Source organism: Pterocles gutturalis, unplaced genomic scaffold (assembly GCF_000699245.1).
Source record: "Pterocles gutturalis isolate BGI_N339 unplaced genomic scaffold, ASM69924v1 scaffold38750, whole genome shotgun sequence".
In the NCBI taxonomy this organism is placed as follows: Eukaryota; Metazoa; Chordata; class Aves; order Pterocliformes; family Pteroclidae; genus Pterocles; species Pterocles gutturalis.
In genome coordinates, this window is record NW_010142145.1 from 1,341 (window position 1) to 14,841 (window position 13,501).

General features: G+C 37.7%; 1 protein-coding gene across 1 annotated transcript; it reads right to left on the reverse strand.

Annotated features, from left to right (window-relative positions):
• Positions 1 to 1,692: 1,692 nt before the first annotated feature.
• LOC104469680 (transcriptional repressor NF-X1-like) lies at positions 1,693 to 12,219 on the reverse strand (the record flags this gene model as incomplete). Its single annotated transcript, XM_010084275.1, has 4 exons — positions 1,693 to 1,802; positions 2,504 to 2,581; positions 8,527 to 8,688; positions 11,170 to 12,219. Coding segments are annotated over 4 exons (1,400 nt in total), but the record flags the coding sequence as incomplete, so codon positions are not given.
• Positions 12,220 to 13,501: the final 1,282 nt, after the last annotated feature.

A 13,501-nucleotide genomic window follows, 5' to 3' on the forward strand; every position in this document is an offset into this window, starting at 1 on the left:
AGAGTACCAAAACCTTCCACGATCTTGATCTGCACCCTCACTGTTTCCTTTACCTCCAGGACTGGATGATCTCAGCATGGATTTTTACTCATGTGGAATGTGCTGAATAATACTTTAAAATTTGCTACAACTTAAAACTGGTAGCAAACAGCTTTTGATGCAGATCAGTCTACCAGAAACTACGAATTCGTAACTTGCAATAGGCACAATATTGCCACTATTGTTCAGAAGACTTCCCAGAAGAGAATGCCAGAGACTGAGCCTCTCCTGTAGACTGGAACAGGAAAGAAGAGGAAAAGAACAGCTGTTTCTTTCAAGCACTATAGGAAAGTTTGTCAGGTAGTAAATTGCAGTCAGGGAGTTCTCAAAGTAGTTAAGGTGTCTGCTTACTTCTGACTGGACAGAGTCCTCTACAGACACATGCCCCTCCTGAGTTGGAGGCCAGCAGCTGGCCTCCAAGAGAATCAGTGTTCTGCTAAATCAGGATATCAGCTACTTCAAGTGTAGTTCGAAAGCTGATGTGTGTTTCAGTTTTACCCTGCAAACCACAGAGAAGAGGAACTAGTACAATGATAAGTTAAGAAAACAGCTAGAGCACTGAAATGATAGTCTGAAAAGAAATCAGATAGAATATTTTCAGGTGTGGGAAAGAAGTATTAAAGAGTAAAGAAATGTTATTCAACAAGATATTGAAATAGGCTTGAAACAATGCATTAAATAAAAAGTTTGGAGTAAAGTTCTAGGGAAGTTCTGAATGTGAGTAAACCTTGAAAAAAGTGTAAGATGACAACCTATCTGCTGGAATGACTGACATTTTTGAATGTACACCAAGAGCAGAAACAACTGTTTCTGACTATTAAAAATTTCTCAAAACAGATATATGAACAGGCATTATGGAACAACTTCCATACATGGAAAATGAAGCTAGATACACTAGGAACAACATAGCATTTATTTTTCTGACTAGCAAGCAGATTTATACATTGAAAAAGCATGTCCAGTGCTGTTAACCTTATCAATATAATGCTACCACACTGCTGAAAAAAAACCTAAAGGAAAACACTGAAAACAGAATTGCTCTTCTTTGCCTCTCTTCATTGAATTATACTAATAAAAGTTAGCAAAAACAATATGAGTTTTGTATACTAAGATCTCCATGAGGGATTCTGGTTCAACCTTCTGGTGGTCTCAACACATAGATAAATACATACAACACCCTCTTATCCTCAACAGTTTACAAGCCAAAGAACAGAAAAGAAACAAAGGAAAGAAGTAAGCAGTCCTTCAGTTGAAACAACTTACCACCACTCTTAGATTAAGATATACAAACACTGTTCTAGGAAAAGCAACACCTAAAACATCTGGTGGATCACTGGGTACACGTTTAAAATTACTTCTGTTCACTATTATTTCTCTGCTTTAATTAAAGTTCTTGAAACAAACCAGGCAGCTAGTTCAATTCCTAAAACAGACAGAAATGTTGCTCCAACTATTGTTGTTGACCCCTTGTTTATTCTCTCATATGAACTCACTTTAGACTTAGAAACACAAACATCGTGTACTTCTTCCAGGCTTCAGTTGAGCTATAAACTAAATACACCTTTAAGCATATCCTATAGTAAAAAAATATCCAAATACAGTCTTTGGAAATTTTCTCTAGATCACTTCACTATTCATATGATAAACATTTACTTACATGTTACAAAGATGTGGACAGTCCAAACACTGTCTCTTCTTTCCACAAAGTTCCCCACAGCTATGTGGGATTTCATTTCTATTCCATTCGGGATTGTGCACTTTACCTAAACCATGTCAAAGACAGAAACATATTTATTACCTTGAATACAAATACTGAATTTGGGAAAACTATCCAAAACACCAAAAAGAAAAAGCTGTATTTTCAGTACTGTCAGTAGTTGCCTTTGAAAAACAAAGCAACACAAAGATGTTCTATGTTTTTCTCAGTTTTCAGTGCTGATATACATTCAACTTACTTAAAAGTAAATACCACTGGAATATCAAGCTCCAGAAGATTTATTTCTCAATATTATTTCCTGTTTAACCTGTACGTGTCCCCGATCAATACAAATGACAAAGTTGCAAAATCATTTAAAGGTTTAGATAGTCAGATACTTGAACTGTGTATTATTTTGGTGTATCTTGCCACAAAGAAAGACATAATGTATCCAGGTTATTTCAGTCCTACTACAGAAGGAAAGCTTGTAGAATAGCAGTCCAATTCTATCATCACGCTAGAAAAAAAAAATCACAATTTTTATATAATTATATTGAAATATTTATCACTTGTGATTTAATATTTTATTTTTTAAATGTTTTAAGCAACATTCTCTGCACAACCACCTTCCAGTGTCAAGGAAGTTTTAAACAGTGTTAAATTTCAGGGATGTAGGCAAACAAGCAGCAATATCAGAATTCAAATTAAAAAAAAAAGAATCAAAATGACAAAATTGTTTTTCCTTGCAAAAGCAAGCAAGAAACTCACCACAGAAACAAGTGTAAGTTTTGGGAACTTGTGTAGAGGCATTCTGACAAGCTGGACATCTCCAACCACTATTACCATCTGTAGATAAAAAAAATGAAAGATAAAAGTGACTTTAAGGAAATAAGGGAGCTAATTTGCAAACCTAGAACAAGTGCTCTCACCTTGTTTCTTACCACAGCTACAACCAAACAAAGTTTTTCCATTCACTCAGAAGTGGTGAGAAAGCAGTTAACAAAAATGTGTTTTTATACAGTAACAAGATAAACACTGGTACTTCATTTGACCAGGCTTCAACTTTATACAGAATTTTAAGATTGCCTACAGTCTTAAGCACCACCCTGTATCTTCCTTCTCTCATTTAACGAGTCTATGTGTCTTGTAGAAAACCAATTTAGTATTGCTTCATGTCCAGAATAAATTAGTGCTACATAAACCAGAATAATCTACTTTAATTAATGGAAAGATGAAAAAAACCTAGGTACTGACTAGGACATTATTCTTCAAGTGAGTATTTTATTAAATAGTACTTTTTGTGCTGCTGCGTTTCAGAAGGATGTTGGTTAGCAGTAAAGGAAGAACTTCAGTGTAAGGAAAGCAACATTCATGACAATGTTTCCCAAATTCAGAACATACCTGGCTGTGAAGAATATCAGTGTGAGCTCTAATGAACACAAAATGGGGCAGGGAGGAGAGAGATATTTTTTTTTTTAATATCTATATACAGAAATATAAAAAAAAATCCATAAACTGATTAGCTCTAACTGTCTCAACCAATCAATTCAGTGCTGGTAAATTAATAAAGCTGTGATTTGAGACCAGCTCTTCACAATCAAGAAATCTGACCAAGACATTTTCATTTTTTCCTGGAATGCAGGCGGTATTGCCAATAGGAGACCCTGTGTGACAGGAAAACTGCACTGGAGTGACAGGCACACTTCGGTTCACTGCCAATTGGATTGGAGACTTCTTATGTTAACCATCATAACGCCCAAGGATGATTTTCACAAACTACAGATGATCCAGATTACAGGCTGCCCTCATACTCTTGAAAGGAAAATCTAAAGCACACCTATGCTTCTCAGTACTTGGTACCTTATGTGGCTCCTCCGAAAGCTATCATACTAAACCCTAAGGGATTCCCTACAGGATTACTTTGTACAGTATACTTAACTATCACATCAACAACATCATTTCTTTTATTGTTATTCCATGTTATGTTTTTTCAAAAGCTGTGAATGTAAGCCTATCATCAAAGCTTCAAGAGGCCCGCAGAAGCCCTCTCCTATCAACATCTCTCCAACCAACATCTCTCCAACATCAGGATGCTTAGTCCTCTACAAGCAACAGTTTCTCTAGAGTATAGTGAGGGTCCTTGTAAAATAGGAACCTTTTATCAAGTAAAACAGCCTTTCAAGATATATTTTGTTCTTCTTAATCACTGATTATCCTTTGCTTCTCTAAGACATAACTACATTCATGTGGGTCTACCCATAAGGAACATGCATGGTTGCTTTCCTCCAAAAACATATGAAATACAAGTTTTCTTCCTGGATTCACATGCAATTATGGTAGAACGACAGTAGGATGACTCGTGACATCCACGTTTATAAGGAGTGGCTCTGTAACTCCTTACAAATCCTGATTACTGAAGAAAGTGAGAATGGGGATGACCCTACAGGATGAACACCCTCATGAATAGGAGCGAAGTAGGCACAACTCCAACCAAAGACAACAAAAGGACAGTCGCTTAAGCAAAATCAACGCACCTCACTCTCATCTACTAGAGACTGTTTTAGTATTTGCTATTATCTCCCTCCAAGATAAAAAGATTCCCTACTTGTAATTATTTACTAAACCTTTTTCCATACACTTTCATATTGCAAGGGTCCCTATTTGTAGCACTTTCAGTCACAAAAATCTTTACTTCTTGTAGTGTGCCCAGAATCCTTCCATTTCCTATTGCATACCTGTTGTCATAAACGCACGGTCTCCTCAGTTTCCAGAATCCTAAAGGATTAAGAGGCTCAAAAGAACCTTGAGCAGGAAGAGCTGGGAACTACATATACAGACTAGTGATCTTTACGTGCAGTTTCAAACAAGCAACTTTCCTTTTTACATGCTTGCCTAGATGAGTCATAGATGATTACATAAGAAAGGATCCAAACACATCTACCGGAATAAAGAGTGGATGTTAAACGGCTACATTTCCAAAGGCAGCAGTACAGCAGAAATTTTCAACAAATATACAATAATACATAATCAATGTATTGATCAATACATACAATACATAAAAAAAACTCCAAACAGAAGATTTCAGTCACTTCAGCTGTAGGAGGATATACTAGAATCAACACAGGCAGTTTCATGTTACCATTTCTAACAAGTCTTGCGCAGTTTTCCAATGAGATAAGATGTATCAGAATAAATTATTTTGACTTCTCAGCTAGCCACAATCAAAAGCTCTTACCCCAGTAACAAAAAAGTGACAACATTTGTGTAATATCCAAGGCACACAGAATGGCTTCAGCCCTTGCACAGCACCCCTTAAGAAAAAAAAAAAAAAAGGCAACAAAAGAAAAAAAGGCACTTTTTTTCATATTCATATTCTCATCACTGAAACTCTTAGAGGCCAATACTGGATTGGCACAGACTGCTATCTCATCTGGAAGTGGAGGGCAGGTACAGCATAGGGAGCAGAACAGAAAGAGACAGTTGTAGTAACTCAAATATCTCCAACCCTTTCAGCCAAAATGAAAATACCAGTAAAACTACCTTCCCTGCAAAGAAGGGAGGAAATTGCTTAAAATTTTGTTCCATCAATGTAAGGGCACAAGTCAAATATCATTGAAGCATCCTTTTTTTCAGAAGGAGGAAGGGGGCAAGAGACAACAATTTCCTCTTTACAAACATAAAGTAAAACATCTTGTGTGCAATGCAGGTATTTTTATCAGCTCGACCTTAGCTGTGCAATACCAAAAGGTCACTAATAAAAAAGCTTGCTAAGGAGAAAGTTACATAGGAAAGAATCTTTCCGCACGATGGCAAAGTGATGCCTAGCAGAGCTCCTTCTCCTGACCAGGACAACTCTAATACACCATGAAAATCCATTCTCTAGTTCTGAGTGCCACTGACAGTCTGCAGTGGAGAAACACTAAACATTGGATGTCAACCACAAGTCTAAAGTAGGCAGAACAAGAACAGAGCAATGCCCTCTGACTCCCCATAGATAATCAGGAGATTCTTTCACCTGGCTTGGCCAAACTAAAAGTTATTTTTCAAATGACCATCAAGACAATAGAAGGCAAAGAAGTCTCTGAAAGAAGACACCTTCAGTGAAACACATCTGAAAGAGTCCCCAGGAATAGAGATACTGTAGGGTACGAGAAGACTTTGCTACACTAACCTAGGGTAGTTCTTTGCTTCTTCCCACCCAAATATATAGAGTCCCAAGCACGTTTTATCTCATTGACACGGTAACCCAGGGTAGTTCGGCTCACCCCCTCATCTGCACCACCTCTGCACGGGTACCAACAGCCACCTGTGGATCTTGGAACTGGGACAACACCACCTGCATTACATCAGCAAGTTTGCTATTGAGCGACAGAGGAAATTACATATGTACAATCTGTTAATCAGTGCAAGTTTTATTATCCATCCCTGTGGTGCATTCCTTTGAGCTTCATACAGGGTTCTGTTGCGTGGGGTCCCCATTTGATTAGTGTTGGTGTCCTGGGGCTCCCACCATGGTAATGCTACACTTCCATTAAAGCCAAAGCTTTCATTTGCTGAGAGTTGTGCCTTGCCCCCGAGGGATCTGCACCTGCTTTTCCTTCATAACACAGACCCATTACCATTGATCTGTAAGACAGAACTACAAGAGAAGATACCCCACCAAGGATGTTATCTACCTCATTCAAGTATTCAGGATTTCTCTGATACAATGCCGTGATCAGGAAAAATTGTGAGAAATTATGTACACACACACACTTTCAGCATCCTATTACGTGCCATAGAAAGAAGAGCTGCTGTAAGGCCTCAGTAGAAGGACATTCAACACATAGTTGCTTCAAAAACACAGAAAAATGAACACTCAAAACTGATGTTATGAACAAAATATTCTCATTAGGCTGGAAGTGAAATGTAGCAGTGAAAAGTTTAGGTGTTGAGATGAGATAAAATTGACTGGAATTCATTGTAACATTTGCAGAACTGAACAGATTTAAAGTAAATTGTGTCCAGAAAAAAAATGTTTTTTTCCTCTTCCAGAAAAACAGTGAATTACTGAGTTAGGTAGATTACAGTGTCCTATTTCTCTTCTGGTAGACAATAATTATTGCCAGGGTTCTAGTGTATTCCTCAACATTATACAAAGCCTGAAAAGTAGAATCTACATTGAAACAACCTACCATAAAACAAATACACTCTAAAGTACATGGTCTAACCAAGACAGGGTAGCAGGGCCTTACAGGTCAAGAAATATACATCAGTGTCCTTACAGGAGCTATGGAATCAGTTCTACTGAGGCCACCACCTTGAATTCAATTAATGATTAGCTCAAGTTCTCTCATATATAGGATACAGTAACACATTTACTCCACTAATTCTTATAAGAAAAACAAATGGCCAAACGATATGGCTATCTGAAATGCTATCAGGATTCAATGATCTAAGGTCACTCTCTTGACAGATAAGCAAAACCTTCCTTACACAAGCAGATATTCTTTTGATCAAGCAACAAGTTGTTTCAGGGAGATAAATCAGCTCCAAAGGTGACAGAGAAACAGATAAAAGTTCTCAGCAATCACTCTCATTTTGGCTTATCATCTCAGTCTTAACAAAAAATCTGTTCCCTTCTCAAACATTACAATGCCTTTATGTTTCAAATCTTGTGCTGGTATTTGTAACTTCCTTTCTACTGCCAGTATGAAGCATGACTAGTCCTACCCAGACGACTATGCATCTTCAGAAACTCAAGAACATGGCAACAAATCCTTTCTGTAAGAGACTTATATAGTCTGTAAGAACTTCTCTCAAACATCTGAAAGTAGCTGACAGGCTATATTTCTTCAGCCTGCCCAGAGAGAGACAGAAAGACACATGAAAAATGGTAAAGGCTAAACAAGCAGGGTACAGAAAAAATTAACCCTATTTCCTGATTAACATTAGTCTTTAGAGTAGGTCAACATCACACAACTGAACACAGCAGAGAGGCTGCAATACAGCCTTTACTTACAACAAAGCATTTAAAGGGCAGAAAGTAGTGGTATAACAGTTTGAAAAAGTGCCATAACACAAAGAATTACGAACAGTTTAAGCTAATGAGAAAAGCAGAAGCTTTTGTCTTTTCTGAATTTCATTTCACTGCATGGCACTAGTGACAAATTTCATGAATACTTTAACTGAGAACAGAACTAAGAAGTGGTTGAGTAAAAGCGGACAACTAATGCTTGCTTCTGTCTGACTGCTCAGCCAAGCACAGATGAGAAGATGAGACATTTCTTGGTGAGTAAAAACACAGCCATAGACCTTTGCATCTTGATGCACCGATTTCACTGAGTGATCTTATGTATCCAAACCTGAAAATCAGTTTAAGCTAGAATACTAAAAAGAATCAAAACAGTTAGGAGGATTATACAAAGCATCCAAAGAACCCTAAAAAACCCAATTTTTTATTTAAAATTTGCTTTGGATACAGCTTACTGGCAACCTTAGACAATATTTACAAGTAGTTTTCCAACATAAGAAACACATGTACTTTGCTAGAATCACTGAATGAATACAATTCTTTGAATAGAATCACAGAATGGTTTGGATTGGAAGGGACGTTAAAGATCATCAAGTTCCAACCCCCCTGCCACGGGCAGGGACACCTTCCACTAAAACCAGGTTGCTCAAAGCCTCCTCCAGCCCAGGATACGGTTGACTTTCTAGGCTGCAAGCGCACACTGCTGGCTCATGTTGAGCTTTTCATTCAGTATTATATATATTTAAGAAAGAAAGTGTATACGAGAGAGAATACTAACCTTCAGCTTGGGAAGCCGGCGATCGTGCCCACTTCTTAATGCAATTCAAGTGGAATACATGATAACAATTCTGACAGCTCCACACTGGGGCTACTATTCGGACCACCTCACAGCATACCATACACTCGTACTTCTCTGTGGTCAGCTGTTCAATCAGTGACCCTGCAAATAAAATATATTAATTGTGCGTGAAGTATCAGCTAGCTGAGAAACAAAATTCAAATGAAATTCCAAGATCTCATGTAAATTAAAACAGAACTTTTTTTTTCCTGTGTGGCCATGAGCAAGGTAGAGCAAGGAAGATTGCAGTTTGATACTTGGTACGCAATTCTCAAGTTTCAGAGCAGGAAGAGGGAGTATGAGATTCCTACAAAAGTGACAACAGTAATTCCTGTTGATAAATCAGATGAATGGTGATGTTAAGATCATTCTGATCTTACAAATTAGTTAATAGTTTTAACCTTGGCAGAAGTTTGAGATTTTACTTATCACTTTATATACAGAATTTATCTTTCCATAAAGCTTAAAGCAAAAAGCTCGTAACTACAGAAGTTTCAGCCAAAATTAAACTTAATTCCCGTCCTCAAGTATTCCTGGAACACCACACAACAAATACTAACAGTAAAGCACCTGGATTATACAAATAAACGCATCATAAACTGACTGCTTTAGGAGTGGAATTAGGGAAACAAAAGTCAAAGTACAGGGCCTCTTGAGCCATATGAAAGAATGTGAAAAAGTATTTTGAAAATAAAGCAAGAACTCCAAATGAAAGACAAAACATCCTGAAAACACATTTACATGCGTAACCATAACAAAGGCAGCAGTAACTTCAGTTCTGCCAGAGCAACTCTCCCATCCTACCCAATACACCGTAGAAATTCTATTTGATCTATGACCACAGAAATTTAAGGTATCTTAATTACAAGAGTAAAAATGTAACATTTTTAGATAGTGCCAATATAAGGGCACTATAATATAGAATTTATAATGAAGGACAAAAAAAAATGAAAATAACAGAAGAAAAATTACTATCAATTCAACATGTACCTGTACCACACATGACTAAAAGCAAGCCCAGGGTTGCGTGGCAACTTGGAAGTGTTAACACTGTTAACCCTGCTTAATAGGATATCAGCACTTTCAAGCTTCTTTTCCAGCCCTCCTGAATCAAGCACCGCAAGATTTAGAATGAACAGTCATTTTTGCTTTCAGTACCCCATGAATATTACCTGCTGCAAAGAAAGCATCTCTACCTAAAACGTACTTCTTTTCTCCAGAAGGCCAAAGCTACACCATACTCAGAAAGGACAGCTGTCCCATAAATAGTTAAAATGCACAGTCAGTCCCCTGAAAAGAGTGGCAGATACAAAATAGCTCCCAAGCAAAGCATGCAAAGAAACACTGCCATTTTTGAGGTGTAAATTCCTTAAGCTCCCTGTAAAAGATTATTAATTCTCTTTCTGCTTATTGCATATGATGTTTTTAATTTAATAAGATCTTTAATTTTGTGATTCAAGTAGAACCCAGGAGCATGGAAGTTCATGTATTTAAATTAGAAAGGATCAAGGAGGATCTTGATCCTTGAGCTTCTCCTGAAGAAACAAAGTTTCTGACTGGAGCTACCTTACGCTTCCCAATGTTGCTACCACTTTCTCAGCTCTGACAGAGAAGAGACCCTGAGAAGCAAAATCTTCAAAAGATTCAATACCCCAGTTAAGCTAACAGGAACCAGTCTACCTGTCTCTATCATTCTGAGCAGCAGGAGATGAGGTTGAGATGTTCTGTAAAAACCTTAGTGTTTGTTCAACTGGAAAGGAACAAAACAAAACAAAAAAAAAAAAGGGAAAATCTCTCTCCTTATTGCCTCTGAAAGAAAGTAGCTCTTCTGCTAGGTGCTATGAATAACAAAACTATTTTCTCAGTGCACACTTAAGTTTATCTAAAACAGTAAGAGAAAGCTACCTAGGTTAAACAATACCTGGAGAAATGGAAACCAGTACTGTGGCACTGAAGAGATTCAGCCCATTTCCATTCAATGTTTTAACTCCCTAAGAGTATGACATGCCACAAAATTCATTTAGACACTCAAAACCTGTGGGCCTGCTTTACACTGTCAACGGCACATGTTTCTATTCTCAACTTCCAAAAACAGTATCCAGAGACTTTCTCTATTTCTAATCACCTTTTGATATTACCATTGCAAAAGAGAGAAAAAAAAATCCATTTAGGAGCAGAATACAGTTCATTTATCTGGCATTCTACTACAGAAAACATGAGAGAACTTATTCTGCAAAAATCCATTTTAGGAATGTCCATCTCAAGTCTCATTGTTCAGAATGCTCAGAATTTTATTCCCCGCTCCCACAACACACGTTTTAACGTGGTGCCTGACCAGGCCACCATTTGCAGTTTGGCAGCAAAACAAAAACCCCCTTAAATAAAATCTGTTCTTCCCTAGTAAACTTACAGAACACCTCCCCACTCAGAAACCACACATTTACATTTCATTCTGCCCCCTGAAACTGATACTGACCTAATGTAAAGCAATAATCCTTTTCAGCTAGTCAAACGTGAAGGCAGTTTAAATTATCCAAGATCGTACCTTTAATATAGGAGTACAGGACAGTCTAGAAAGCTTACCTGTATGAGTTTCTTTGTTTTTTGGTACATCACTTTGCTTTTTCCAGTACTGGGTCCAGCTGAAATGAAGTGCAGGTGTCTGATCCCCCTTTAGCAAGAACTTTCTTCCATTACATCTGACAGAATCAGACAATTGAGGCCTGATTTCGTTGGTAAAGTTTTCATCACTTTTGTGAACAGAGAGTTCTTTCTTCTTCTCATTTTTATCTTTTGGAGTATGTGCAAGAGAAGACTTCTTACCTACTTTTGTGTTTTTACTACAGTAAGAATCATGTCTTTTCTGAGACTCCTTTTCTGCTGGGGGTTTATTCCACACAGGCTTCCGGGGATATCTTTTGTTCACATAATTGTAGCCTTTCTGCTCATCCCCGCTACCAAAAGGTACATCACAGAATGCTTTTCCAACAGATGATTCCGAAGAGTCAGACTGAGTCAAATCCAGAGATGGAACATTTTCAAACAGCCCTACTTTCTGTTTAGACATCACTCTCTTTTCCCGCTCATGTACTTGCTTTCCCTTCTCCCTGAAACCTCTTCCAGAGGCATGCGTCACATGTGTTTTCTTTGGCTTTGCTCCTCTGCTATCTGCATTAGGAACCTCCCTGTCACTCTCCGAGGAGAAAAAGTCATTGTATCCTCTAGGAGGTGCTCTTCTCCCAGGCACTACTACAGCATCAGAAATTCCTGGAACTGCAGCAGCATCAGCAGTACTTTGACTCATCTTACTTCTAGTACATGTGCTATCGTTTCTTGATCTGTGCCATCTCTGGCTTTGCAAGTTGCGATTCTTTGAACTTTTACTGGTACCAAAATATTGGTGGAAGTCTTCGCAATTCCCATACTGATTTTCTGGATTACACAAGCCATGACGCTTTGTGGAAGAGCTTTCATAATCTGTACCTCTTTCAGAAGACAGACTAGGAAGTGGTAAATTACTTCTGTTCTGATCACTGGTAGTGTCTTTCCTATCTTTATTTACCGAGTTTATATCTGTAGGTTGTCCTTCTCCTGGAATGGAATCAGCAGCATCAGCATTGAAATTCAAGGCACCTAAAAAGTGAAAAAATAAAACCACACATATAAGACTATTAAATCGCAAACATTTATTTTCAGCAAAATTACCATACATGCAAAGGCCCAGAAATTCAATCACTCCCACACTCGACAGAACAACTGCAAAGAAGTTTCCAGAAACTAGAGTTGAATCACACAGTGCTTTGTGGAAGTTACCTTCTCGTCATCTTTACAGAAAAATTGTGATGACCGAGAGTTAAAAATATAAAAAACGTGAAGAAAAACATTTGAAGGAGCATGTCTTTTGTCTATGTGCAGTGCAAGTGTGACGATGAGTGTTTAACACGTGCTGAAGTTTTTCCTAGCATGTTTACATACACACACGAACATGAAGAAAACACAGTCCTTTATATACAACGCATATATCTGAGATTTTCATATTACACAGAACTTTGAATATACATTAAAATCCATCAGTCAACAGTGAATACTTGCATGAACTCGGATTACACTGTTCTACATACAGACATATTAAATGGTAGAGGGACTACCCAGTGAAGCTTTGCAAAATTATTTTTCTGTTATGAGGCCATCAACATGAACCGTGCTTCTACTTAAAAGTTCTCCTGTCATTTCTGTGTCTCTAGATTAAAAGCAAGAGGTGCATATTAGAAATTCTGTGTGGCTCGATTTCGTACTACATCGTGTCAGCAGGGCCTGCCTGCAACAGGAATTATCAGGTGAATATCAGGGCCAGTTTAATGAGCGGTGGCAGATCAGTTAAGTCTTACACAGCACTGTAAAAAAGAGAAGAGGCGTCTAAAATCTCACGGAGGTAGTGCCCATTTTACAGGTTAGGTAGCTTACCTCTGACGGTAGGGCAGGTGCAGTTTATTACTGGTTCAGGACAATTGGGCTACGAACATAAGAGACTTTCCAAAAGGCTAATGCTATCTGGGTCTCTCAACTATCTATTATTTTAACTTTTCAATACAGATTGCCGAAATCAACATTTTGAAGGAAAGAACAAACCAGAACACTTCAAAACATTTCATTTACTTCCAAACAAAATAGGGGTTTTTTTTAAACCTCTAGGTCATAACTACGATGAGGGATTTGGTGGCCAAAAAAAAACCCCAAAACCATACAGTTTTGAGGAAGTGAAGCTTTAAGCCTATTAAAAGTTGGGAATTTAAAATTACATTTAAAGATGCTCTTAACTACATAACCTAATTCATACTTGTTGTCAAAGAGAGATTCAGCTGAAATCACTTTTTTATCTTTGCAAAGACAATATATATAATTATATATATTATTT